The sequence below is a fragment of the Macaca mulatta genome, chromosome 4 (assembly GCF_049350105.2).
Source record: "Macaca mulatta isolate MMU2019108-1 chromosome 4, T2T-MMU8v2.0, whole genome shotgun sequence".
Classification (NCBI taxonomy): Eukaryota; Metazoa; Chordata; class Mammalia; order Primates; family Cercopithecidae; genus Macaca; species Macaca mulatta.
The window spans coordinates 5,785,002-5,811,713 of NC_133409.1; the positions used below are offsets into that span (position 1 = coordinate 5,785,002).

The window sequence follows — 26,712 nt, forward strand, 5'->3', positions numbered from 1 at the left end:
CCTTTGTTAGGCACAGACATCCTAGCAAAAGCAGGGGCCATTGTACACTAGAATTAGAAGGAAAAAAGGTAAATATATATACAGACTCTAAGTATACTTACCTAGTCGTCCATGCCCACACAGCAATACGGAGAGAAGGGGAATTCCTAACTTCTGAGGGAACATGAATCAAACATCAGGAAGCCAATAGGCCCCCCAAATTCTCCTTACCTCTGAATCTACTTCCTCCGATCCCTGCCTAAAGATAATTTTATGGGGAAGACGATTTACTTGTGTCTGTCCAGCTGACAATCAGATGCCTATGTGGGTGCCCACCAAACATCTAAAGATCTATCAGCCATAGCATCTAGTGGACACCCCCTGTACAGCGAGAACTGAAGGTTTGAAAAGCCTCGATTTGATTTCTCTATGCCTTCTGTTAATCAGAAAAGGCCTGTTTCTCATTATCGGTGGCCTGCCGGCTACAGCCACAAAAGTTTTTGCTTCTGTTTCAGTAGATTTACTAACGAGGGGGTGAGGTATGCTTCTGATTTTGCAGATGAACGAACCGTGTGGATGCCCTCAAGATGTGTACGGCCATGGAACGGGAGACTGGAGGGACCCATGGATTTCCCAGTACAAGCCATGAGCCAGTTGAATTTGAATGCGAAGATGGAACGAGGACCGACCGAGTTACGATGCTTAAAGGACTAATGCTTTCTGACTCAGCTACTCTCTACCCTGAATACAAGAGACCCTAATAGTTAAGGCAGGAGTATCATCACCCCTATTCAGCATGAAGAAGTTACAGAAGATGGACCTTCATCCTTCTGCTACCTCTAGGATTAAGGGTCCTCTTGTAAAAGGGAAAGGGGAGATATGTTGGAAGCGTTCAAACCAGAGTGACTCTAGTAATAATGACAGCTAGCAATAATGATACCTTCTCTTTTACAATAAAGAGAAGGGGGAGCATGTTGGGAAAAAGCAGTGTTTTGGGAGGGAAACCGAGGCAGGACTTGCATGATGTCCGTTGGAATGTGTCTAGCTTTCCTAGGCTCCTAGTCCCCTATTCCCATTATCTCAAGTAGCAGAACATGTTCCATATAAAAGGTAACCCATCACAGCTGTAAATCAGGTGCTTAATGCAACGTGTCCTTTTGCCCGCCACATTCTCACCACCTGTTTCTTTATTGGATTACCAATAAATACTGTGGGTTCCTAGCGCCTCGGGGGTCTTCGCAGCCTCCACGGTAGTGATGGTCCCCATCGTCCCACATTTCTCTCTCAAACTTTTTCTCAGTCCTTTGACTCCACCGGACTTTGTCACCCCCACGACCTTGTGTTGGGTCTGATCACCCCAACAATTTTGTGCCTGGGCTGCCTTGTGTTCAGGAGAGTCATTGGCTCTTGAAAAAACTGTGGCCAGGAAGCAGGAAAAGCTAGGAAGTAAGGTTTTTTGTTTTTGTTTTTGTTTTTTTTTTTTTTTTTTGAGACGGAGTCTCGCTGTGTCGCCCAGGCTGGAGTGCAGTGGCCGGATCTCAGCTCACTGCAAGCTCTGCCTCCCGGGTTTTTACGCCATTCTCCTGCCTCAGCCTCCCGAGTAGCTGGGACTATAGGCGCCCGCCACCACAACCATCTAATTTTTGTATTTTTGGTGGAGGTGGGGTTTCACCATATTGGCCAGGCTGGTCTCAAACTCCTGACCTTGTGATCCACCCATCTTTGCCTCCCAAAGTGCTGGGATTACAGGAATGAGCCATCGTCCCCGGCCTATACTTGAAAATCTTGAAAGCAGTTATGTCAGACGTGCTAACCAGAGCACCCCATCCTGAATAGCGGCTGGGTAAAATGAGGTTGAGACCTACTGAGCTGCATTCCCAGACAGTTAAGGCATTCTAAGACACAGGATAAGACAGGAGGTCAGCACAAGATACAGCTCATAAAGACCTTGCTGATGAAAGAGGTTGCAGTAAAGAAACCAGCCAAACCCCACCAAAACCAAGATAACGAGAGAGACCTCTAGTCGAGTTCTCACTGCTACACGCCCACTAGCGCCATGGCAGTTAACAAATGCCATGGCAACATCAAGAAGTTACCCTACATGGTCTAAAAAGGGGAGGCATGAATAATCTGCCCCTTGTTTAGCATATCATCAAGAAATAACCATAAAAATAGGCAACCAGCAGCCCTGGTAATAGACAGCCTTGCTCTGCCTGTGGAGTAGCTATTTTGTTCCTCCACTTTTTTTTTTTTTGAGACAGAGTCTCACTCTGTCTCCCGGTTGGAGTGCAGTGGCGCGATCTGGGTTCACTGCAAGCTCTGCCTCCCGGGTTCAAGCAATTCTCTGCCTCAGCCTTCCGATGTTCCTCTACTTTCTTAATAAACTTGCTTTCACTTGCCCTGAATATTTTCTTGCTTAAGATCCAAGAACTCTCTTTTGGGGTATGGATCCGGACCCCTTTCCTGTAACAGATACACTCTATGACTTATTCAGTAGAAGCATAGAGTTTTCTATAGATCTTACAATCTACTTTCTGACCTTTTAAAATTAAGGACATAAGGATAAGACTTGACATGTTAGTATGAATAGGCCACATAGAAGTATCTTCTGCCTAAAGGATAAGGATGCTGAGCATTAAGACTTTTATCACAAGAAGGCGCGACTTGCTTTCCTAAGGTTCCTGTGGTATTTGTTTTCATCTAAATGAGTTTAGATAAAATTTCTACTGAGGCAGTAGGATGGACAATAAACCTTTCTGAGGATCCACCTTTTAGTTGAAAGATTTTAGGGAGGAAGTAGAGTGGCCAAAGTAGTTAAACAAAATAGACATTCTCATTACCATCTTACCAAGCCTAGAAGCAAACAGAGCAAAACTTATCACTTAATGACTTCTGGAGCCCATATTAGGCAGCCCTGATTTTTAATCTCTTAGCATGGTGGAAAATGAGAGAAAAAAATGCCACTTCCCCCTCTGTTAGTGTTTGTTCATCCAGCACGAGCCGGAGAACAGTGAACGCTTGTTCAACGGTCTGTTTACGCAAAACTAGAAAAATGGGTTGCATTAGCTATTCCTTTTATAAGATTTCACTCTTTCAAACTCCTAGCTGACCAGGGAACTGAGTAAAGAAACAGCTCTCACAAGGGCAAAGGAGTGAGGCAGCCTCCTGCTACTTCTCCTGAGACGGTCTGAAATACAGTTCCTCGCTTTAATCCTGAGGCAGGCGTTTGTGTCTCCGGATGAGGAGACCCAGCTGGGAGGGCTGGCGACGCCCCCAGAGCCCCCTCGTGGGTGGCGGGGTGCTCGTCGGAGCACGGCCACCTGCCCCCAGAAGCCCTCCGCTCCCCGATTCCCGGCGAGGAAAGGCGCATTCGGGGCCGCGGACCCGCCCAGCAGGGCCCCTCGCGGGGTCCGGAGGACGCCGGGTCTGCAGGGTTCACTGGTCGTGCCCCGGTCAGGTCTACCTTCATGGCTGTGCGCCAGCTGTGGGCAGGGGGCCCATACCCACGCTGTGTCCCCGCGCGTTGCCACCCCGCACCTCGCGGACAGTGGGAAGGGACAGCCCCACCATCACCTGCCACTACGCAGACTTGAAGGACCACGTCCAGGCCAGAAGGACACGCTGGTGAGCATGCGCGCATTGCTACGGCGGCCGCCCTGGCAGCGCTGACGAGCCGGAAGTGTGCAGGACCGGACTTCCGGCTGCTCTGTGGGATTCGGGTTCGGGGTTTCCTGGTGGGCGTCAGCGGCCGGCAACAGAGTGCCGGGCGCTACGGCCCTGGAACGGGGCCATGGAGAAGCTGCGGCGGGTCCTGAGCGGCCAGGACGACGAGGAGCAGGGCCTGACCACGCAGGTAGAAAACCCGCGCCCTCGTCCAGTCCCGGGGCTGCCCGCCGGCCCCGGCCGCAGTGAGGACCGGCCGAGCGGGTAGGGTGGGTGCAAGGCCGGGGGTCTGGGCTTCCTCTGCTCGGCCGGTTGATTTAGGAGGGCTCCGTCTGCTTCCTGGGGAGAATTTGAGAACCTTCCTGTTTTCCATGGGGTCTACATAAACCCCCTTTGAGACCCACCCTCCAACTCTTCCATCTGGTCTCTGACTCTCAAGAACCCACCAACGCCTGCCCTCGCTCTCCCAAATAATCCATCGCTCCCACACCCTATTTGGTTTTCTGAGCCTAGTGCGGGGTTTGGCCTCGGGCTATGCAGCGTAAGTAGCTATGCAGGGCATTTATCCTGCGAGCTGCAGTGAGCCGAGACCCTAAAGCTTGTTGCATCTGTTTGTCTCTGGAGGTAAAGGAGGTACTATGTGTGTGTGTGTGTAGGAGGTTGGTCTTTTGGAAATAGGGAGACTGGAGGAAAAATAAACAGGACATTGATAAGTGAAATTATATTGAATTAAACATTTTCTGTTAAGGCAGTGAGTCCTGGTAAGAATTTTTTTTCCTTTCTTAATAAAAGCCCTTGTGTCTGCGCCTTACCAGCGAGAAGGTAAGAAGGTTCAAAGTAGCAGTGGAGCAGGAACTGCGGTATAGGTATTTTTGTTATTGCTTGAGATTATATTGCGTATTATTGTGCGCTGTCACAGAAGTTGGACATTTAAAATTGTATTTCATAAGGCTCTTCTGTTTGTCTCTTCCTGACTTCCTTGTCATTATACTTACTCAGCACTTCTTGTGGGCAGAGTTCTGGGCTACAGTTTTGGGTTCAGAGAGTGTAAGACAAGTATCTGTTCTCATTGCGCTCTGTAACTCTGTACATTACCACAGCCACATGTGGCCAATTAATTTTTTTTTTTTTTTTTTTTTTTTTGAGATAGAGTCTTGCTTTGTCGCCCAGGCTGGAGTGCATCTCGACTCACTGCAACCTCTATCTCCCAGATTCAAGCAATTCTCCTCCCTCAGCCTCCTGAGTAGCTGGGATTACAGGCACCTGCCGCCACACCCTGCTAATTATTTTGTATTTTTAGTAGAGATGGGGCTTTCACCATGTTGGTCCGGCTGGTCTCGAACTCCTGACCTCAAGTGATCCGCCCACCTTGACCTCCCAAAGTGTTGGAATGACAGGCTTGAGCCACAGTGCCTGGAGCAATTAAATTTAAATTAATTAAAATTAAATAAAATTTAACATTCAGTTCCTTAGTCACAGCAACCACATTTCACATGTTCTGTAGACACATGTGGTTAAAGGCTAGTGTACTGAACAGTGAAGATATAGAACATTTGCATTGCAGAAAATTCTATTGGACAGTGCTACTCTAAACTTTGGAGATGCGAAGGTAATATCACTTATCTTGAGCCCACTGTCTAGAGGGGAGAAAAGATACGTGGAGAAGTAATCAAAGATTAGAGTGACTGGCTGTATAGACAAGTGCTGCGAGTTCAGAGGAGGTGATCATTCATTAACAAATATTCAAGTTCCTGCATATGTTTGACATTGTTCAAGATGCACGTGTTAATAACAAGTGACCAGTGCAAATACCTCCTTCACATGGAACTTAAATTTTAATTGGAGGAAACAATGAATAAACAAGTAAGTGTATAATGTGTCAGACAGCCATAGAAAAAGTCAGAGCAGATTGAGGAGGTTGAGGTTGCCGTATTAGATAAGGCCTTCGTGCCAGGGAGCCATGTGTGCACAGCTCAGAAGAGCTGCTGGGATGTCTGAGCGTCCTGTGAATAAGGGCCTCCAAGGCAGAGGGCCCTGCAGATACAGAGTCCCGAGTGGAGTGTGGTCAGCATGTTCAGGGCCAGTAAGGAGGCCAGAGGGGCTCTAGCAGCGGGGCAGAGAAGAGGGACAATTGTAGGAGAGAAGGTGAGGCAGGAAGGGGGATTTTCAATTGTGGGGGTTCTCATAGGCCATGGAAAGGATTTTAGCTTTACTCTTGAGTGTGATAGGAAGCCTTTGGGTTTTGAGTAGAGTGGTGGTGTGACCGACTTGGATTTTAAAGGATCACTCTGGCTGCTCTGTGGAGAACAAACTGTAGAGGCAAGGTTAGAAGCCCAGAGACTGGGCTGGAGACAAGTACAGTTGTCCTGGCAAGAGATGACTGTGGCTCAAATCAGTGATACAAGTGGTTTAAAAAGCGAAAAAGCCTGTTTAAAAAACAAAAGAGTGATCAGATTCTGTAAATGGTCTGAGTGTGCAGCCAGCAGGCCTCACTGTTGACGGATTGGATGTGTGAGTGAGAGGAGGCAAGGATGCCTCATGCGTTCGACCTAAGCATCTTGAGAAGTGGAGTTGCCATTAAATGAATGTGGGAGGAGCAGGTTCAGGGAGGAAAATCATTTCAGTGTGGATGTGAGGTCTGAGATCCAGGTAGCATCCAAGTGGAGATGTCAGGAAAGCAGTTGGACATAAGACTGTAGAGTTTGTGGGAGGAAATAGGAGAGAGATGAGATCGTCAAGTAGAAAACAGATGGGATCCAAGGTTTGACCTCTGGTTTTCTCTGGTGTGTAGAGGTTTAGAGGATGAGTAGCAGCCAGCAAAGACAGCTGAGAGGATCGGCAAGAGGAGGAGGAGGAGAACCCAGAGAGAAGGATGCCCCAGAAAGTGAGGGAAGAGAGTGCTTTAGGAAGGGGAGGGGACCCAGTATTGTTAATGGGTTTCAGAAGTTAAGAGCAGGTTACCTGTGGAGGTTATCAGTTGTCACTTCCACGAGAGCAGTCTTGGTGGCTGGATGGGGACAGAGGCCTGATTGAAGTCAGGGGAGAATAGAAAGAAGATGGAATCAGTATGGGCATCTCAGTGATTTTTCCTGTGGAGCAAAGAAGTGGGTGGTAGTTGAAGTATGCAGTGAGGTTGGGGAACATGTCATTTTCCCAAGGAAAATACTGGATGTTTCTGTGCTTTGGGAATGGTCCGGGAAAGGGGAAAATGATGGTGCAGGCAAGAGGGGATTGTTGCTAGGGGGCTATTGAGGAGTGACTTGGAAAGCAAGTGTCTCTAGGGAGGAGGAAGGGGCAGGAGGTGGCAGTGAGGAGGGAAGACACCTGGCTCACTGCTGTCCAAGTGGTGCAGAATTCGCAGGGGAGAGCCCTGGCCCTGGAGACTAAATTTCAAACCTAGCAGGAAGGTGAGAGGATCCTCAGAGAAGAGGGTGAGGACATAGGGAGGTTTGCTGTTAGTTTTTGGAGATGGGTAGGAGACGAGATGGGATTAAAGGTGCACAGACCTGAATGGGGTGAGGGATGACCTGAGAGTGTTGCCCTTCTTGTGCAGCAAGATGTAACCAGGATAGTGGGCACGTTGGAATTGGGTCTTGACAGGGATGGTTCTCGGCCAGTTGAGGAGTTGGGCGAGGCAGTGAAGGTCATAGGGGAGCATGCTGACATCCAGGCTGTGTCGCCCTCCTGTGGAGGTGCTTTGAGCCCAGGGGAGAGGCACGGTAGCCAGAGTTCTGGGACACCTCTTTTGAGATGTCTGGGAAGAAGTCAAGGAGGGAGAGATGTTGAGCCAGATCTTAGAGTTGATCATATTCCTCCCTTGATCACATCCTTCGGTGACTTCCTGCAGCACCTGAATAAAATCCAGATCCCTCCCTTGGCCTCTCAGCCCTTCACTGCTTGTTGGCCTGCCTCCCTACCCTCTCCCCAGTGCTTGCATTGCCCGGCCCTCTTTCTCCTCCTCAGTTGGAGCATTTTCTTCTGCCCGGGAGACTTGGCATTGCATTTCTTTTTTCTGGAATGCCCCTTCCTGGCTCTTTTCAGAGTTGGATTGGTCACTTCCTGATGTCTTTATTTGGTCACCTCTTTAGAGAGGCCCTTCCTGACCCAGTTACGCTGCCCCTATTTATGTCCTTAGTAGAACCTGCCTTATTAGTTTATTGCCCATTTTCCGCCATCTGAATGTAAGTGCACTACGTTCTGTCTTATTCCCTTCTGTGTATGTAGAACCTACCAAGTACCTGACGTCTAATAGCTGTTCATAACTACTTGTTGAACAAACAGAGGAGTGAGTTGTTTGGATTTGGGTAACTACCAAGGAGAGGTGAGGGCATTGGCATAAGGTACTTGTTGGGAGTTAGATGACAAGAATGGCAGGAACATTCTACAGAGTTCTCTTGTGAGAGCCCCTACTAACCCCTGCTGACACTTTGTGAGATGTCTTAGTCCATTCAGCCTGCTGTAACAAAATACCTTAGACTTGGTGATTTGTAAGCAACAGAAATTTATTTCTTACGGGTTTGGAGGCCGGAAGTCAGAGATCAAGGTGTGCTCATGGGTTCTTGGTGAGCCCCTCCCCGCTTCCTGGTGTCACACTGTTGCCTTTGTTTACATCTTGACATGGCAGAGAACAGACAGCTTTAGTCTCTTTCTCGTCTTATTAGGGCATGGATCCCATTGATGAGGACTCCACCCCCATGACCTGATCATCTCCTGAAGGGCCATCTTCCAGTACCATCACCATGGGGCTGAGGATTTCAGCAGACACTCAGACTATAGCACTCGGGTTGAGACAAGTCCATTTGCTTGTTGACTGAGTATTTCATATTTACAAATGGCATTAATTTATCATGTTTCACTTCAAACATCACCGCGTGGAGGATGATAATAAGAGAAAATTGCCTAATATACAATTTAAGCTCTCTCTGCCTCTCCCACTTAGAAGATTGTAAATATACCTACCTTATCTACTTCCCTCACTGTTCCCGTAGTGGGTGTGGGTGAGGTGGGTAGTGGGAGAGTGTAGAGAAACACAAGGAGGAAACTGTCTTTCCAGGTAGAGGGAGCTCAGGTGGCAGAGGAGACCCCCAGCAGGAGCAGCCAGTGAGGCGGGAGGACAGTCAGGAGAGCCTGTGGGATGTGGGAGTTGAAGAGAACATTGCAAGCAGGAAGGAGTGCCAAAGTGTCCTGTGCTGTTGAGTTGGAAAGGATACTGATGTCTCGAAAATGTCCCTTGGAATTAAGGACAGGGAAGTGACTTGTGTCTGCAGGGTTTCAGCCAGGTGAGGCATGTGAAGCTAGAATGGTCAAGGTGAACTTCCCAACCACTGCCAGGCGTGTGCCAGCCGGGGGTCCTGTCCACTCCCACGACATCAGAGATTCCTGGGAAAGAAGGCACTGGGCTAGGAAGGGAACTACATGAAAAAGTGTGGGGGCCGAAAGGCCTGGGACCTTGACTGCACCTCCCCAGGGGCTGCACTGCCCCAAGTCTGCACTGTGTTCCGAGTATGGCGTGCAGAGGGAGCTTTCCCTGGGAGGTCTGCCAGGTAAAGCCTGTGTAATTGCCTGTGGCCAGCCCCAGAATCACTCACAGTGCTGTGGTCTGAATGTCTGTGTCCCCCTTAATCCCCAGTGTGATGGTATGAAGAGGAGGGGCCTTTGGGGTGTGATTAGGAATGGGTTTCATGCCCTAATAGAGGTCCCAGGCCACATGCAGTGGCTCATGACTATAATCCCAGCACTTTGGAAGCCTGAGGCAGGAGGATTGCTTGGGCCAAGGAGTTCAAGACCAGTCTGGGCATCATGGCGAGACCCCATCTCTACAAAAAATTTAAAAATTAGTTGAGCGTGATGGTGTGTGCCTGTGGTCCCAGCTACATGGGAGGCTGCGGTGGGAGGATTGCTTGAGCCTGGGAAGTTGAGGAAATAAAGGACGCATTGCCCTTTCCGCTGTGTGAGGACTCAGAAGGTGTCATCTGTGAACCAGAGATGCCTCACCAGACGCCGAATCTGCTTGATCATGGACTTCCAGTCTCTAGAACTGTGAGAAATAAGTGTCTGTTTATAAGCTCCCCAGTCCACAGTGTTTTTTTTTTAAGAGAATTAAATAGTTTTATTAGCTACATACAATTATGGATGATATACAAGCTTCATTCCCATCTATAATGTTATCTAGTACCATTATTCAGTTTAGATATATTGCATGGGATGTGCCAACAATCTTTTTTTTTTCTGAGACCAAGTCTCGCTCTGTTGCCCAGGCTGGAGCACAGTGGTGTGATCTCAGCTCACTGCAAGCTCTGCCCCCCAGGTTTACGCCATTCTCCTGCCTCAGCCTCCCGAGTAGCTGGGACCACAGTCGCCCGCCACTGCGCCCGGCTAATTTTTTTGTTTTTTGTTTTTGGAGAGACGGGGTTTCACCGTGTTAGCCAGGATGGTCTCGATCTCATGACCTCATGATGCACATGCCTCGGCCTCCCAAAGTGCTGGGATTACAGGCGTGAGCCACTGCGCCCGGCCAACAATCGTTTTTATAACTGATAATTCTGTGATTTTGCTTGGGTGATCCCCTTTAGTGGTGAACTTCAGGTCACAGCAGTAACTGTCAGTTCAGCTACACCGAGCTTACTGAAGACAATGGCTTCCCCACCCAAGCAGACTGTGAAGAATTTCCAGGTAGAACCTGGCATCACCCTGAAGGAATTCTGACTTCACACTCTTGGGGCAAATTTAGCAAGATGGCTTCAGAGGAGACTAACTTTACACAGCACGTTTTAAAAAAGACACATTGATTCAGCATGAGTGCAAACAAAAAAATTTACATTAAAACCCTTTGTTGGAATGCTTGGTACTTTCCACAGAACAGAAACTAAAATAACCTGTTAAAAAATTAGTCACAAATACAGTCCTGGAGTTTTTTGCTCATACACTTGAGTGTTGTCTAAAACGTATCTTCTTTGTAGCAGCTGGGCTCTGCCACCACTGTGCTTGGCTGAGTTCACAAATCTCTTGTAATCTGTAGCTTCCCTGTCGCTTCTCTGGCTCTCCTCTCCTACTAAGCTTTGTTTCCTGGCAGTGATTAAAATCTTCTGCCAGTGCCATGGCTACTGCTGCTACTGGAACCACCATAGCCACCTTGGTTTTTTGAACCTGTTTATGCCTAGTATTCCATTATTGGAACGCTAAGCATGTGGGAGATATTTATATTCTCCTGTTCAAGGTCATCGCCAAGGTCTGATTTTTCAAATTCAGAAAAATACAACCTCAGGCCTAAATGGGTTAAAATCTTCTGCCAGTGTATGGCTACTGCTGCTACTGGTACCACTGTAGCCACCTCGGTTTTGTAAAGTATTGTAAAGTTTGGCAAAGTATTGTTCTCCACCACCATAGGGGTCAGAACTTCTGCCTCCAAAGTTTCCTCCCTTTATAGGTCCAAAATTTGAAGACGGTAATTGCCAAATCATTGGAGCTTCTGCCACCTCCAGAATTGATTCCATCATTACGAAATCCATTACAGCCATCCCTGCTGTCACTGCATCCACCGCCACGGCTGTGGACAGCTGCCACCAAAGCCATCACGACCACTGAAGTTTCCTCCATGACCGAAGTTGTCATTCCCGCCAAAACCACCTCCACAACCGCCACCAAAGTTTCCAGAGGCCCTTCGACCTCTTTGGCTGGATGACGCACTAGCCGTCTCTTGCTTTCACAGGACTTCCCTCACTTCACAGTTGTGGCCATACACAGTGTGGTATTTCTGGGTGACAGTCTTGTGCACAGTCCTGGTTGTCAAAGGCTACGAAGGCATAGCCCCTTTTCTTGGCACTCCCTCTGTCAGTCATGATTTCAGTCACTCCAGTTTTTCCACACTGTTCAGGATCTCTTAGGCGATATTCTTCAGTGTGTTCTTTAATGCCACCAACAAATACCTTTTTCACAGTTAGCTGGGGACCTGGTCTTTGAGAATCTTCTCTTGAGACAGCTCTTTGGTTCCACAGCTCTTCGTCCACCTCATGTGGCCTTGCATTCATGGCGCATCCACCTCCTTCACAGTGGCATACAGGACAAAGCCAAAGCCCCCAGAGCGCTAGGTGCTTGGATCTCATGACCACACAGTCTATGAGCGTCCCCCATTGCTCAGATTAGCTTCTCAGGTTCTCATCAGTTGTGTCAAAGCTCAGCCCTCCAATGACGAGCTTCCGCAGCTGTTTGGGCTCTTTGGGAGACTGACCTAGACTGGAGTGCAGTGGTGTGATCTTGGCTCACTGCAACCTCTGACTCTCGGGCTCAGGTGATCCTCCCACCTCGGTCTCCCAAGTAGCTGGCACCACAGGTGTGTGCCCCCATACCTGGCTAATTTTTGTATTTTTTGCAGAGATGGGAGTCTTGCCATGTTGCCCAGGCTGGTCTTGAACTGGGTTCAAGCGATCCACCTGCCTCAGCCTCCCAAAGTGCCAGGATTACAGGCATGAGCCACAGTGCCTGGCCTATGGTATTTTTGTTGTAGCAGCCAGCACATAGATTTTTAACCAGGAGCTAGATCCCTTACCCAGCACTTAGAACAGGCACATAGCGGCACTCAGTAAGTATTGAGCCAGTCAGTGGATGGATGGATGGATGGATGGATGGACGGACGGACGGACGGACGGACGGACGGACGGACGGATGGATGTGTGAGTGTACAGAGGCTGGAAGGTGAAGTCAAGTACGCTTTCTGTTTAAGATGGAAAGGGTTTCAGCATATTTAAAAGTTGATGGACGCAGTTTCAGAGAGTGAGAACACATTCACTAGAGGAAAAAGCCCACTAGCATAAATTCCTGAGCAGGTCAGGGGTTGGCTGTAAAGCAGGGTGGACAGGTGGATCTCAGCTCTGTGGGAACCAGGAAAGGATGAGAGCATGGGTGTTCTTACTGGGTGGGTTTGGTGGTTTGGTAGCAGGAAGGTGAGGGAGTTCCCACTGATGACTTTGGGTTTCTGTGTGTGAAGTAGGGGAAGTTGTCTGCTAAGAATGGAAGCGTGGGGCAGGAAGTGGAGGTTCGAAGTGGGTTAGAGGAAAATGCACGTTGAGATAAAGCAAGAAGCCTTAGATTGCCAGGTAGCAGTGTGCAGGCCGTGGGGTGCTGATGAGGACCGACTCAGGACCCCCCTGCCCTGTGCCTGACTTCACCCAGCAGAGCTCAGCTCAGCACCTCCTGGAGCAGGAGGAGGGAAAGCTGCACTCCGGTGGGATGTTACCAGGTGGAGGCAGCAGAAAGGGAATTGGAATGTCCTGTCGAAGCCACTGAAAAAAGGAGAAGGGCGGGATGAGGTGTTCAGGAGGCCAAGGAGTCAGCACAGTGGGAGCCAAGGAACCAGCCTGCTGCGGTCGGAGAGCGGCAACCGGAATTTTGGCGATGGTGTAATTTCGGGTAGAAAGACTGCCCTGGGCTGGGTCAGGGACTGGAGGGGAAATGCCAGTGGAGATTAGGGAATGAGAAACAGAAAGGCCAGGCTGCCCATGTGGACGTGGAAACCATGCCAGATGCTGCAAGGATCAGGGTCGGCCCCCTGATCAAGAGTCCTGAATGAGGAGGAGGAAAAGGTGGCTCTCAAAAGTGTGGACCGCAGCATCCGGTATGGGGAGCAGGCGACTGGGGAAGCGGGCAGTTCTGCCTGGAATGGGCCTGAGGGTCTGCGGATGCCTGTTTCTTTTTCTCACTTGTCTGCGCAAGTTTGTCTTTTTATACCCACTGGTATTTTGAAAAAGGAGTGGGAGGAATACTGGGTTCAGTGTCATCATTAGTGGAAAGCCACAAGTGTTTTCTGTGTTTAGATGGCAGAAGCCCAGGGGCAAGGCTCAGGTCCTTCCGGCTGTGCTGTTTCCTGGCGCTGCATGGGTTAGAGCTGTTCCTCCGCTTCTCCGTCACCGGAAGGGGTGGGTTTCGGCTGTGCTGTGGGAGCCACTCATTCAGCCTTCGTGTTGTTGCTGCTAGGACTACATTTTCCTCTGTTATGTTTCTCACCTGCTTTTTAAAAAAATTAATGAAGTTCTAGTTGCAAGCAGTGCTGTGTTTACTGTGGCAGGAATAGGGAGAGCAGTCCCTGCTGAAGGGCCTGTATTCTCTTGGCTTCCCCTTGCTGTGGTAACAGGTAAGTAAAATGATTGATGGTGGTTTTGGGAGAGAAAGAGGTGGCAATTTTATTTCTTTTCTAAGACTAAGAGATTAACAAAGTTGCTGGTTTTGGTGGGATTGCTCCTGATTGGTGGTAAAATTAAGCGGCACATGAATGCTTATGGTAAGCAGGCTGGGTGCTGTGGCTCATGCCTATAATCCCAGCACTTTGGGAGACTGAGGTGGGTGATCACATGAGGTCAGGAGTTTGAGACCAGCCTGGCCAATATAGTGAAACCCCATTTCTACTAAAAATGCAAAGAATTAGGCATGGTGGCGTGGACCTGTAGTCCCAGCTAATTGGGAGGCTGAGGTAGGAGAATCACTTGACTGTGGGAGGCAGAGGTTGCTTTGAGCTGAGATCACGCCTAAGCAACAGAGACTCCGTCTCAAAAAAAATGCTTGTGATAAGCAGATGTGAGGGTTCCTTCTGTCTCCTAGTTGGAAGATGCACTGCTAGGTTTTCTTTCATGTTGAAGCATTTCGCAGTTTTCCCAGTTAGCAGTTAGGAAATCTGTATTTGTTTCTGTATCCTGGACAATTTGCAAGACTTGAGACAAATCATTTGCTTATGGATTGAATATTCCATGTTTACAAATGGAAATAATTTGTCATGCTGTTTCATTTTAAAGTTCAGTACATGGAAGATGGCAATAAAAGGAAAAAAATACCTACTTTTATACAAATAACCATGCTGTTGCATTGCTGAGAGAAAAACTGGCTATTGAAAACCAGCGTTGAACTTGTGAACAATGGGGTGATTTGAACTTGTAAAAGAAGGAAAAATGGATGCTTTTTCCTCTCACTAAATCCTCACATCATTGTGGACTCACACTAACCTTTAGAAATCACTAGTTTATTCTTTCCATTTTCAATTGACAAATAAAGATTGTATACATTTATTGTGTACAGCGCGATGTTTTGACATGTATACTTTGTGGGGTGGTTAAATCAAGCTAATGAACATGTCTCCTTTTTTTTTTTTTTTTTTTTTAACAGATCATTTACTATGTAGTTCAGTCTTTTCAGTTTATTCTGGCCTGCGTAGTTAAAATATACTTACTGTGTATTCGTATTCTTCCTGATCAGTAAGAATGAAATTTAGATGTTTTTATAGGCAAGTTGACTCTTTGTTTAAAATCAAGTGTTTAGTTTTGCCCTAAACAGATGACATTGCTGGAAACAAGAATGTCTGTGAATTAAAACAAAACGTAAAAAACATTTAAAATGTGTTAAAGAGTGATATATGTTTCATTACAGAATACTTAGTTATTTTTATCTGCTTTTCATGCTACATAAGGATTCACAGATTAATCTCTTGAGGTAAGGAATGTAACCAAAATGTGTTTTGAGCTGTTGCATATGGAACTTTCTCGTATTTTTCATTATTCTTGAAAATATAAGCATGTAGTCTTATATTTAAGTGGATGTGGTAGTATAAATTAGAAATTTAAATTTTGGAATATAAATCCTTACTGTGTGTTTCTAGTTTCTTGCACAGCTGTTGTCGATGTACTTTTTTTAGCCTTATTGGGAAAGTATGTTTTAATAGTATAATTAGTAATCTGAGTGTGTTTATTGCACCTACTGTTGCTGGGTTATCATACTGTAGAAAGTAGACACAGTAATTTCTACTCTTTTCCCCACATAATTTGGCTAGAATTTGCGTGCTATGTAGGAATGCTGTTGCTCTAGAATAAATGGTCATTTCACAGTACGTTTTTACAGTGGTGGAGGAGGGGCCCAAAGCTTTCATGGCTTGGATTGAAAGAGCTTAGAATGGGCACCGTCTGGTGTGTGCTGTGATGGTCTCTGCTGGGGCTGCTCAGGCTGCCTCCTGTAGGTGGCCAGCGTCCTCTACCTTCTATGGGGTGCAGTCACCCCACTCCACCCCCGGCCTGCAGCCAATGACCGGCCGAAGGGAGGTGGCGTCTAGAAGGCCAGCCTCTGCCTCACAGCAGGACTTGGCAGTGCAGTACGTTGACACTGCGGGCCCACCCTGCACTCTGGGTGAAACCATGTCCTTGCTTGGTTCCTTCCGCTTCTCTATTCCACTTCCCTCACTTCTTAAAGGCTTCCGAGAGCAGTTCCTGCCTAAGTATCTCCTCAGACTCTGCATCTGGGAGCCTAAGGAATTCATCCTACAGAGGCTGAGAGAACCAGTCATGAACCTGTGAACTCTTTCCCAGCCCCAACAGTTTCAGTGTTTTGCCTGGCCTGCGTATCTGCCCCCCGTATTTTTTTTAATCTTTGTATATTTTATAATATATCTCATATGTCATTTTATCCATATCGGTGTATATTGGCTGTCCCTAACAGATAAGGACTTTTGTGAAACATATTATCAGACTTAGCAAAATTAATGGTTATTCCTCAGCATCATCTGCTACCCAGACCTTGGTCATATTACTCGTAACAACCGTGGAATCTTAGTATTCTTAAATGACACTGTGACTTGCAAAATAAATGATTTAGACTGTGTGTTAAAACTTTGCTTTAATTTAGGATAAAGAATCAGATTGGTGGTGAATTAAGATTATATTCTAAATTTTCCCATTTTTTATTAAGGTCCTGGATGCCTCATCCCTTAGTTTCAACACCAGATTGAAATGGTTTGCCATCTGCTTCGTATGTGGCATTTTCTTTTCTATTCTTGTGAGTTAAGGCTTTATATTGTTTAATAATTTTTATTTTGTATTAGACTAATAATTCCATTTAGTACCAAAAATGAATGTCCTTTACTAAATCCGTGTTAAACTATTTTGGTGGAACGTATTTATTGAACTGAAATAAAGGGGTAGAGATCAATGAAAATATGTAGAAATTAATATTTTGGGGAGTTTTGTGGATAGTTGAAGTAATTTAAGAAAAATTTATCAGCGTGTTAAAAGATCTGGAAAATCAGTAATCTAGATGTTTATTACCTTTTCATACTTGACATTTAGCATGAATATTTAACTTAAATAGACTGAGATTTACTGATAAGCACAAAGAAAGTGTTGTTATGGCTCATTTATATATGCTAATGCAAATAGAAAGAAGATTCAAGTTAGTGTATAACATTGAAAATTAACTGTTTTTTCTGTGTAATCAGACTAGACTGTCTACAAGCAGATTTGTATTTAAACATTTGTATTTACATAATATTGGTATTGTATTACTGCAGTAGCACATTTATATTTTAACCATTAAAATCATAAAATTATTTTTAAATAACTGTAATATCTTAACTTAGGGAACTGGATTGCTGTGGCTTCCGGGCGGCATAAAGCTTTTTGCAGTGTTTTATACCCTCGGCAATCTTGCTGCGTTAGCCAGGTACGTTTGGCTTCTCAAAATATCTGGTTTGCTCTTGCTACCAAATTTACCTTTCTAATAAGCACTTTCCCAGTAGGATGTTTATGTAGCTCTGTACATATTGTAAATTCAGCCACAAGATTTACATGTATTAAGTAAATATGTATTGACTGCTGCTACATACCGTCTCCCATAACAGACGGTATTAGTGCTAGGAATAGCCAGCCTTTGTGGGGCACTTACTGTGTGGGACTGTTCTGAGTGTTTTATATGTATTACGGCGAGCTTGTGAGGTAGGCAGTATTATCATCCCCGTTTATAGCCAGAGATAATAGCACAGAGCAGGGGGGTCAGTGCTGCCCATGGCAGTGAACCTAAATGATGGCTGAGGTGGGAATCCTGCAGACAGTGGGCTCCGGAGCCCAGGCTTGGAGCTGCTGCACTCTAGGCCTTGCTCTTGTGGAGCTTACATTTTAATGAAGATGTTCACATCATAAGCCAGAGAAAGATGGGATGGCATTGGTGCTGTGCAGAGAATTAAAATAGGGTGTGGCAGTAGTGACTGAGGGCTACTTTAGATTGGGAGTATGAGAATCCCTCTTGGAGAACCTTTGACTCATCCTTGGGTTGTTATTTGTCTTAGTCCCTTTTGTGCTGCAGTAACAGAATACTGTAGACTGGGTGACTTAGGAAGAAGATAAATTTTTCTCACAGTTGGAGGCCTGAAGTCCAAGGTTAAGGCACTGGCAGGCTTAGTTTCCTGCTGATGGATGCATCCCCCAAGGGGAAGATCCTGGTGTCCTCCCAGGGCAGAAAAGAGCAACCCCTGGGCAGCCTCTCCTCCAAGTGCCTCTGATCCCTTTCAGAGGAGTTTTCACAGCCTAATCCGGCCTTCACACTACCACGCTGAGGACACCTACATTTGGAAGAGGACACCTTCACACCATGGTGTGACACCTAGACCATAGCATGTCTAGTGGAATAGTTGTGAAGTTTCTTTATAAAGTTAAGGAAAAAATAAAACAGATTTAGTGAGAGATGTTAACTAAATAAACCAACAGGGTTTCTTTTTTAAAAAAGCAGTTTATTTTTGCATAGCCAGATCAATTAGTAGACCTGTACCTCAGTTAAACTTTATTTGTTTCAAACAGTACATGCTTTTTAATGGGACCTGTGAAGCAACTGAAGAAAATGTTTGAAACAACAAGATTGCTTGCAACAATTATTATGCTCGTAAGTAAATAGTGCATTTTTAAAACTTTTATTGAAGTATTTGCACTGTTATTTTATGAATAATTGTCTGTTCTTAGGTATGTATACTTCTTGTGCTGGATGTAATAATTATATCTGGCCGGGCACGGTGGCTCACACCTGTAACCCCAGCACTTTAGGAGGCCGGATCACCTGAGGACAGGAGGTCAAGACCAACCTGACCAATATGATGAAACCCCGTCTCTACTAAAAATACAAAAATTAGCCCGGTGGCATGTGCCTGTAATCCCAGCTACTTGGGAGGCTGAGATAGGAGAATTGCTTGAACGTGGGAGGCGGAGGTTGCAGTGAGCCAAGATCGCGCCATTGCACTCCAGCCTGGCCAACAAGAGTGAAGCTCTGTCTAAAAAAGAAAAAAATAAAAAATTATGTCCTGTGTGTTATAGAGTTCAGATGGTACAGTATTATCTAAGACTACTGGCTGGGTAAAGCCTGCTTCTGTTGTGTATATGGAATGGTGTAGCTGTGTATTTAAATGAACCCTAGAGCCGAGTGTGCTTTCATTTTTAAGCCCTGCCGATGGTTTCATAAGGGATTGTTAGTTTGTACCCTTTGGAGGGTGGGCGTAGACACCCTCCATAACAACCTCCATAGACACCATACTTCTGTGTCCTTAGAATATTCTTAGGGAGATTTAGCATCATTTGTCATCTGACTTTTGTCCCTTCCCTGTGTGCCGACTTGACACATTCTAACAATATGGCTCCCGTAACAGTATCTTTAAATGTGCCTTCCATTACATTGTGGGTTCTGTCCACAGCTCTCAGGTCATCGCTCTTGTTTTCTTGAGCCCAGGTGGTCGGTAGATTAGAGTTTACGCTTTGGCTAGAAAGGTTGTTTCCATTCTCACACATGCCGGGTGTTGAGCTGTTCATCGTTTCGTGTATTGTGGGCAGGAGGGGGACCCAAATCTCTTCTCCATCCTGCCTCTGTCGCCTAACTCACCTGGTCTGTGTCTCTTGTGGATTTCTTTTGCCTTCAAGCATTTATGATATTTAAAGGATTTAAATATCACCAATATAACTATTAACATGAGCTTTCCAAACACAGCTAACCTATGTTAATTTACAAGGAAATGTTTGTTAACTCTAATCTGCCTGGCAGTCTTCTCCCATCTCCTCACTAGAGGAATCATTTTTAGCTTTATTTATTATGTCTATATTCAACTTCTTATTTTCTTACTTTTATAATCTCCAGTTATTTTGAATTTACTATAATAGCATATGTAACAACATATATATAAACATTTAACTTTAGCTTACGAAGAAATTATATTTCACTGTTAGAATATAAGTAGTTTATATTCCACGAAGATTTTAGTTAGATTAGTTTTGTTTAAGAAATCCTGGCACTTATCCCTCAGCCTTTTCAGTAACATACTGTACCTTACAAAAATACACATCAAATTGAGAGAATGTGGGAGCGTTTGAACATATAAGACATTTCCCAAGGTGGAGCACTTCGATTGGTTTGATTTGCTGCCCACATAAGATCATGCCTAGTAATGGTGGTGAAGAGGCTCTGTCACGTAGAGCCTTGCACGTGCCAGCTTCTAGCTCAAGCCCATCATGGATGCACTCTACCTTATTCATTACAACAGCCCTTTAAAGCATGTAGGTAGGAACTCTCCTCATTTTAAAGAGAAGAAAACAGGTTTAGACAAGTCCACTGACTTCACCAAGGACCCTCAGATAGCAGGCGTTAGAGCTGGGATCTCTTTAGGTCTTTCCAACACCACACCGCCCACCTCTCACGTTCACTCCTGTGCCTACTTGCTTTCACAGGGATGAGGAATGATCATCTTTCAGTTTACTTAACAGAGTAAATTATCAGGTGCTTCCAATTTGCCAAGGAATATTGCAGTTGTAGACTTTAAAGTAATACTTACAGAAAATGTAAATAAAACTAGTCAGCTGTATTCTTACTTTTGTTCTATAGTATATTACCTATGCAAATGAATGTAGAATAGTTTATGCATTTCTATTTGGCTTTTGAAAGGATCTCAAATTTATAATCTACTCTTTCTTCCCTTGTAGTTGTGTTTCATATTTACCCTGTGTGCTGCTCTTTGGGTAAGTTATGCCAGCCCTACTGGCTTTCAGTTAACTGTGTGCCCCCTCCCCAGCTGAAGTGTCATCACACCGTGATGACACATCTTAAAATAGCTCATCTGGTTTTTTTAAAACTCTCTAAAGATTAGGTATTCCTAAAATTTGACATGTTATCGTCCAGCTAGTGGCTAAAAGTGCCATAGATTCTACTGTCTACAGCGTAGAGGTAGTCAGTAAACCCACATGTGCACACTTGCTCACCCATCCAGCTAGTGGCTAAATGTGCCATAGATGCTGCTGTCTACAGCATAGAGGTCGTTAATAAACACACACGTGTGCCCAAGAGCTCACCTGCTTGTGGGCCCGGTTGGCTCCTCTGACAGTGCCCTGTGTGGTGAGGGGCCCTCGCTCAGGGGCTGTGCTCTCTCCCTCATGATGCTGCAGGGGTGCACTGTGACTCTGCAGTGGTGAGGCCAAGTGCGCTGCAAGTAGCAAGGTGTAAAACCAATGGAGAAGGCCAGAAAACACAGATAGTAACAACAGAGAGACAGAGGAACTGAAATCCTCCTCCTACCCTGTGGAGAAGGTTAACAGCTCTTCACTAGCCTTTAAAGAAGTCACAATGTTACAATTCCGTTTGCTTTTTGACTTCCTGATTCTACATCATATTTTTCTATTGTACTCAACCTATTTCCCAAAAGGGTTTGAAGCAGTTCTTGAACTATCAACAAGAAAAGTCCCATTTTAAAGAAGAAAGGGTAGATAGTTTAGACATATTCTATCAGAAATATTCCAGGTTTTTTTTTTATTTTGGTGATGTAAGGACAGAACTTTAGTTATATGAGATTGATTTACATGTCATTTCTTAATGATAAAATAATATTCTTGCACATCTCTATAGAACATTGATTTTTGGTTTTGGAATTGCCTGTTTACTTATAAACAGTAGATTGAAGATAAATAAATAAAAAAGCACTGATGGACAAGGAATTCTCAAAATAGATCTTTTAAAACAACCATGGAAACTGATTATATTATTCCAGAAGATCACAATAAAATACAATTTTCCTTCAAAATGTCACTCAGGGAGCAAATAGGCATGAGTAAAATAAGTAAATTTCACATAGGGCATACAGATCTCAGGGGGATTTTAAGTGTTGATTCTATAAGTTAACATTGACTTTAAAGACCTAACCACCTTTAAAAGTTTAATGTTTTCAGCCTATGCACGATTGTTTCAGTAACATTTATTTAAAGTCACATATTTTGCAATATTTAAATTAATGGATATAGTTTTAGAAAGGAAATTATTTTATGGATTCTAAAGTTTCAGATCAACTGTATCTTAAATTTATCACACTAAAATTTAATAAAGAAGATAAATGGAGCCATCTACATTTTTGAAAGAGAAGAATTAAGTTTGATTGAGAAAGTTGTTTTAAAACTTTGAAACTCATAATTCCTCTGTTTTTGCTGCTGTTAGTGGCATAAGAAGGGACTGGCCGTGTTATTCTGCATATTGCAGTTCTTGTCAATGACCTGGTAAGTCTTTCCTTATCCTAGTAAAATGTTAAAATTGCCTGAGATGTGACAAGCATTTCGTCTGGTGTTTCGGAGCCAGACAGGCCCTGCAGGCTCAGAGGAGGGGAGGTCTGGGATGAGTCCTGTTGGAGTTGACAGCGTGGCTCAGTGGTACTGGTAGGGAGAAGTATGGGGTGCTGTGCTCGTGTAGTTACGTAGTGATATGTTCTGCTTTTTTTTAATGTGAGAAAGAAGTAAGAAAAGTAGGTGATGCCATGTGAAAACATAAAAGTGAGACCAAATCACAGGGGGAGACCAAGGGAAGATGAGTTTCCCTGCATTATCCACTCTATTGCTGGATAAATACAAGCTGGAATTTATCTTAATGTTGACTCCGTGGCCCTGTGATATCTGGAGATGTCTTCTGAATTGGCAGTGATTAAATACTTCTGAAGTTACTGGTTGAGCATCCCAAATCCAAAATGCTTCGGGATCCAAACTTCTTTCTTTTTTTTTTTGAGACAGTCTCACTCTGTCACCCAGGCTGGAGTACAGTGGCATTATCTTGGCTCACTGCAACCTCTGCCTCCCGGGTTCAAGTGATTCTTGTGCCTCAGCCTCTCAGGTAGCTGGGATTACAAGTGTGAGAGGCACCATGCCCAGCCCAAAATCCGAAACTTCTTGAACGCTAACATGATGCTCAGATTTGGTTGATAACCAGTAAATGTAATGCAGATATTCCAAAAATCCAGAAAAATCCAGTATCCAACACATTTCTAGTTCCAAGCATTTCAGATCAGAGATGCTTTACCTGCACTGCCTTTCCCACTCCACTTTTGTGAATATTCAGTCATGCTCTGGTTCCTGCTCAGACTCTCCTCCTCTTAGCCTTTTTGTGTCTCGTACTGTAAGAGTTCATCAGCATAAAGGCCATAAATATCTGGGCGGTTGATTAAACGTGCCCTACATACAGCTCCTGCGCTCTTCCGTGTTAGTCAAGAGTGCTTTTCCTTTTCCTTTTCCTTCAGAGCAGCTCTTGCTTGCTTCCTAATGTTTGCTTCCTGGTTTTGCCATTTTACATTCCTCTTACTCGATGTTACCCAGTTTGAGATCACCTTTCTTTTGGCCCTCTTTCCACTGACAGGTAAAACATGGATGAATGTTAAATGCAAATCTCTTTATATCTCAAATTAACCATATAATGTTCCTTACTCTTTTTCATTGATATGTGAAGAAACCTAAATTTAATCTCTTGGTTATTTTCTCTAGGATTTTGCCTTTTATTGCCTAATTTGTACCTAATAATTGATTTATCCCTAAAGGAGACTATAAATATCAGTTTTGGTACAGTTTCTATTTTATTATAAGAAGCTCAGACTTCAGCATGCACCAGAATCACCTAGAGAGTTTGTTTAAAGTGCAGGTTGCTTGTTAAAGCAAGCTTGTGATTTAGGAGGTTTAGGGTAGGGCCTAATAATTTACATTTTTAACAAGTTCCCAGATGATACTCTCACTGCTGGTCAGGGTCACACTTTGAGAACCACTGTACAGTCTCATGGTGCTGTATTTATTATAAAGTTAGACATGGCCTTTTGGCATAAAGAAAAACCATTCAGATGAAGATTCAACATGCTTGAATATTTCTTGCAGGTATAGCCTGTCGTACATCCCATATGCAAGGTGAGCTTGTTTGAATTCTGTCTTGTTTCTGGTTCTTATCTTCACGCAAATATATGAATTTAAGTAATGTTTACATAAAAATACTATTTAAACACTTTTTTTGGTTGATCTTAATTTCCTGAAAGGAAATAAACTTTTTTTTTTTTTTGAGATGGAGTCTCGCTCTGTCGCCAGGCTGGAGTGCAGTGGTGCGATTTCGGCTCACTGAAATCTCTGACTCTCAGGTTCAAGATTCCCCCGCCTCAGCCTCCTAAGTAGCTGGGACTACAGGCGCATACTACCATGCCCGGCTAATTTTTTTTGTATTTTAGTAGAGACGGGGTTTCACCATGTGGTCCAGGATGGTCTCAGTCTCCTGACTTTGTCTTGGCCTCCCAAAGTGCTGGAATTACAACCGTGGAGCCACCGCACCCGGCAATAGACATGTTTTCAATGAGATGAAGAGAAGCTTGCCATGCTAATGTCTGTGTGGAAACATTTTGGTGACATGGAGCAGCTGTGTGGGGAGTATCCTCCCGCCCTGCTGCCTGGCATGCAGTAGGGAATGTAGATGAGATTCTGGACCCTCCCGTGGCTTTAGGAGTTCAGAAAATAGGACACAGAGACTCCAGGAAAACAAATTCTACTTAAAAAAAGGAAGTTACGGCTGGGTGCGGTGGCTTACGCCTGTAATCCTAGCAGTTTGGGAGGATCACTTAAGGTCAGGAGTTCAAGACCAGCCTGGCCAACATGGCAAAACCTCATTTCTATTAAAAAATACAGAATTAGCTGGGCATGGTGTGCGCACCTGTAATCCCAGCTACTCGGGAGGCTGAGGTGGGAGAATCACTTGAACCCAGGAGGGAGAGGTTGCAGTGAGCCAAGTTCGTGCCCCTGCACTCCAGCCTGGATGAGAGCCAGACTCCATCTCAATAAAAAAGGAAGTTACTGGGAAAATGAGGGCTTGCACATAAATGCTTATTTTTAGTCAGCAAAAACAGTTGTATGTCAAGAGGTAACTGGCATTTTAAAATATTTTTCCAGAGAAATGTATTTATTTAGCCGTGGAGGAGAAAACAAAACGAGTTCCAATTTTAAATCTGATCGATTTAGAAAAAGATTCTGGTGAGGCACAGCTTTGCCTGTTTGTGAAATTCAGAGATATGTTCTATATTTAAAAACAGCAAAATTGTCTGATTAATATGAACAATGAAGGAAATTGGTAGAAATTTTATTTTTATTCCATTTCAAATATATGATTCATTCTGATAGATACTTATAAGGAGAAAAAGCAAAACAAAGTCAGCCACAGGTGAGAAAACTGCTTAACCAAGAGTGTGCACGGGTAATTTACCATGCCTCGGAGCTTTAGAGCAAGGAGACCTCCAGTACTTCTTGGTGCCAAGGAAAGGACCTGTAGACATGATGTCCTGTACAAGAGGCTCTGAAGAGATGGCAGGACTTCAAGAAAATGACCAGCCTCTCCAGACACTTAGGATCCTGCACTTGAGAGCAATAAGCAATGTACAGATTTTGCCTATAAGAATTTTATTAGTGGATATTTTTAATGGCCTGGGTGAAAGCTTTTTTAATGAAAGTATCAAGTAATAACAGTTTTGGAAAAAAATATGAAAGGTCACACTTTAATCTTTTTTTAATTCTGAGGATTCAGTTATAAACATTATACTTTTAAAACTCAGGTCATTAAAACTCAGTTCATTAGTCTTTTTTTTTTTTTTTTTTTTTTGAGATGGAGTCTCATTTTGTCACCCAGGCTGGAGTGCAATGGCGTGATCTCCGCTCACTGCAACCTCCGCCTCCCGGGTTCAAGAGATTCTCCTGGCTCAGCCTCCTGAGTAGCTGGGATTACAGGCACATGCTACCATGCCCAGCTAATTTTTGTATTTTTTAGTAGAGATGGGGTTTCACCACATTGGCCAGGCTGGCCTCGAACTCCTGACCTCAAGTGATCTACCCGCCTTACAGGCATGAGCCACCTTGCCTGGCCTAGTTCTTTTAAAAAATTAAATCTTTGTGCTGGGTGTGGTGGCTCATGCCTGTAATCCCAGCATTTTGGGAGGCTGAGATGGGTGGATGGCTTGAGCCCAGGAGTTTGAGACCAGCCTGGGCATCAGAGCAAGATCCTGTCTCTACCAAAAAAAAAAAAAATTAGCATGGTGGCGTGCCCTACAGTCCCAGTTCCTTGGGAGGCTGAGGTGGGAGGATCTGCTCACGCCACTGCACTTAGCCTGGAAGACAGAGCAAGAACCTTTCTCAAAAAGAAAAAAGTTAGATCTTTTGTTGGGTTATTTTTGGTATTTAAACTTATTTCTTTGTGTTGAGATCAGTGTATGTGCCAGTAAAAATTTCTTAAGATAAATACCATGTCAAAAGTTAGCAAAATGTTTTCACGTCTCAGCTCTTAATCTTAAATGATACTGAACAAAGTTTTCATTAATCAGAAAGTGTGCTGGAGCATCCACTGAGTTCTGTTAAAAACGGTGACTTAGCAGGAACATTTTCTGCAACTTTGCTCTTGAGGAATATTATATTCTGTTTTTTTCCCTCTTTTTTTCCACCAGGGATGCAGTTATTAAATGCTGTTCTTCTCTCCTAAGTTGAAAATCAGAAACTCGTGGAAAAGAGCACTCGAATGTTGATACTCTGTGTTTGGTGAAGTTTGCTTTTCCCCATAGAATACTCCAGAAACAACTGAAGTGACAGTTGAAGACCGTTTTGTACTAAGTCTCATTTTGTATACTGGTAAAAACTACATGCTTGATTAAACCGTTAAATGCTTGTAACTTTAAATTCATGATGTGTCATTAATACGCTTTTCCAAAGGAGATTTTTAATCACTGCCAGTCGTAAATTATTTTTAGCCAATCTTTAAGTCTTTTCAAAACAGCTTTGAAATGTGAATATTTAAGGGTAGACCTGTGCTGCAAGATAATTCAGCTTTTTTGGCTTTTAAAAAATGTCTGCATTTTTAAGACTTTTTTTTTTTTTTTACTTTAAATGTGAAACTTCTTATTTTAAGCTAAAAATTGCTTACTATATGTAATAAAAATAATATATAAATCTTTACAATTTTGAAATAAACCCATCCTTGGAAAAATAA

At 44.3% G+C, this 26,712-nt stretch overlaps 2 protein-coding genes across 3 annotated transcripts in view; one reads left to right on the plus strand and one right to left on the minus strand.

Annotated features, from left to right (window-relative positions):
* Positions 1 to 3,793, minus strand: part of LOC114677424 (uncharacterized) — a 19,507-nt gene extending 15,714 nt beyond the window's left edge. For both annotated transcript variants that reach the window (XM_077999207.1, XM_028846936.2), the window contains exon 1: positions 3,120 to 3,793. In XM_077999207.1, the coding sequence (XP_077855333.1) occupies positions 3,120 to 3,619 (500 nt within the window). In that variant the 5' untranslated portion in view covers positions 3,620 to 3,793. The remainder of the gene's footprint in view (positions 1 to 3,119) is intronic.
* SFT2D1 (SFT2 domain containing 1) lies at positions 3,663 to 26,712 on the plus strand. The gene is made up of 8 exons (XM_015137667.3): positions 3,663 to 3,832; positions 16,360 to 16,446; positions 17,027 to 17,109; positions 18,240 to 18,321; positions 20,397 to 20,432; positions 21,895 to 21,953; positions 23,583 to 23,612; positions 26,174 to 26,712. The coding sequence occupies exons 1-8, from the start codon at positions 3,770 to 3,772 to the stop codon at positions 26,211 to 26,213; spliced, it is 480 nt and encodes a 159-aa protein (XP_014993153.1). The 5' UTR covers positions 3,663 to 3,769; the 3' UTR covers positions 26,214 to 26,712.

What these genes read in the sequence shown, in the direction of transcription:
- SFT2D1 (XM_015137667.3), top strand. Translation starts at nt 3,770, where the DNA reads ATGGAGAAGCTGCGGCGGGTCCTGAGCGGCCAGGACGACGAGGAGCAG. An exon ending in GCATTTTCTTTTCTATTCTT is followed by an intron (nt 16,447 to 17,026) that starts GTGAGTTAAGGC and finishes ATCTTAACTTAG; the next exon opens with GGAACTGGATTGCTGTGGCT. An exon ending in CCCTGTGTGCTGCTCTTTGG is followed by an intron (nt 20,433 to 21,894) that starts GTAAGTTATGCC and finishes TGCTGCTGTTAG; the next exon opens with TGGCATAAGAAGGGACTGGC.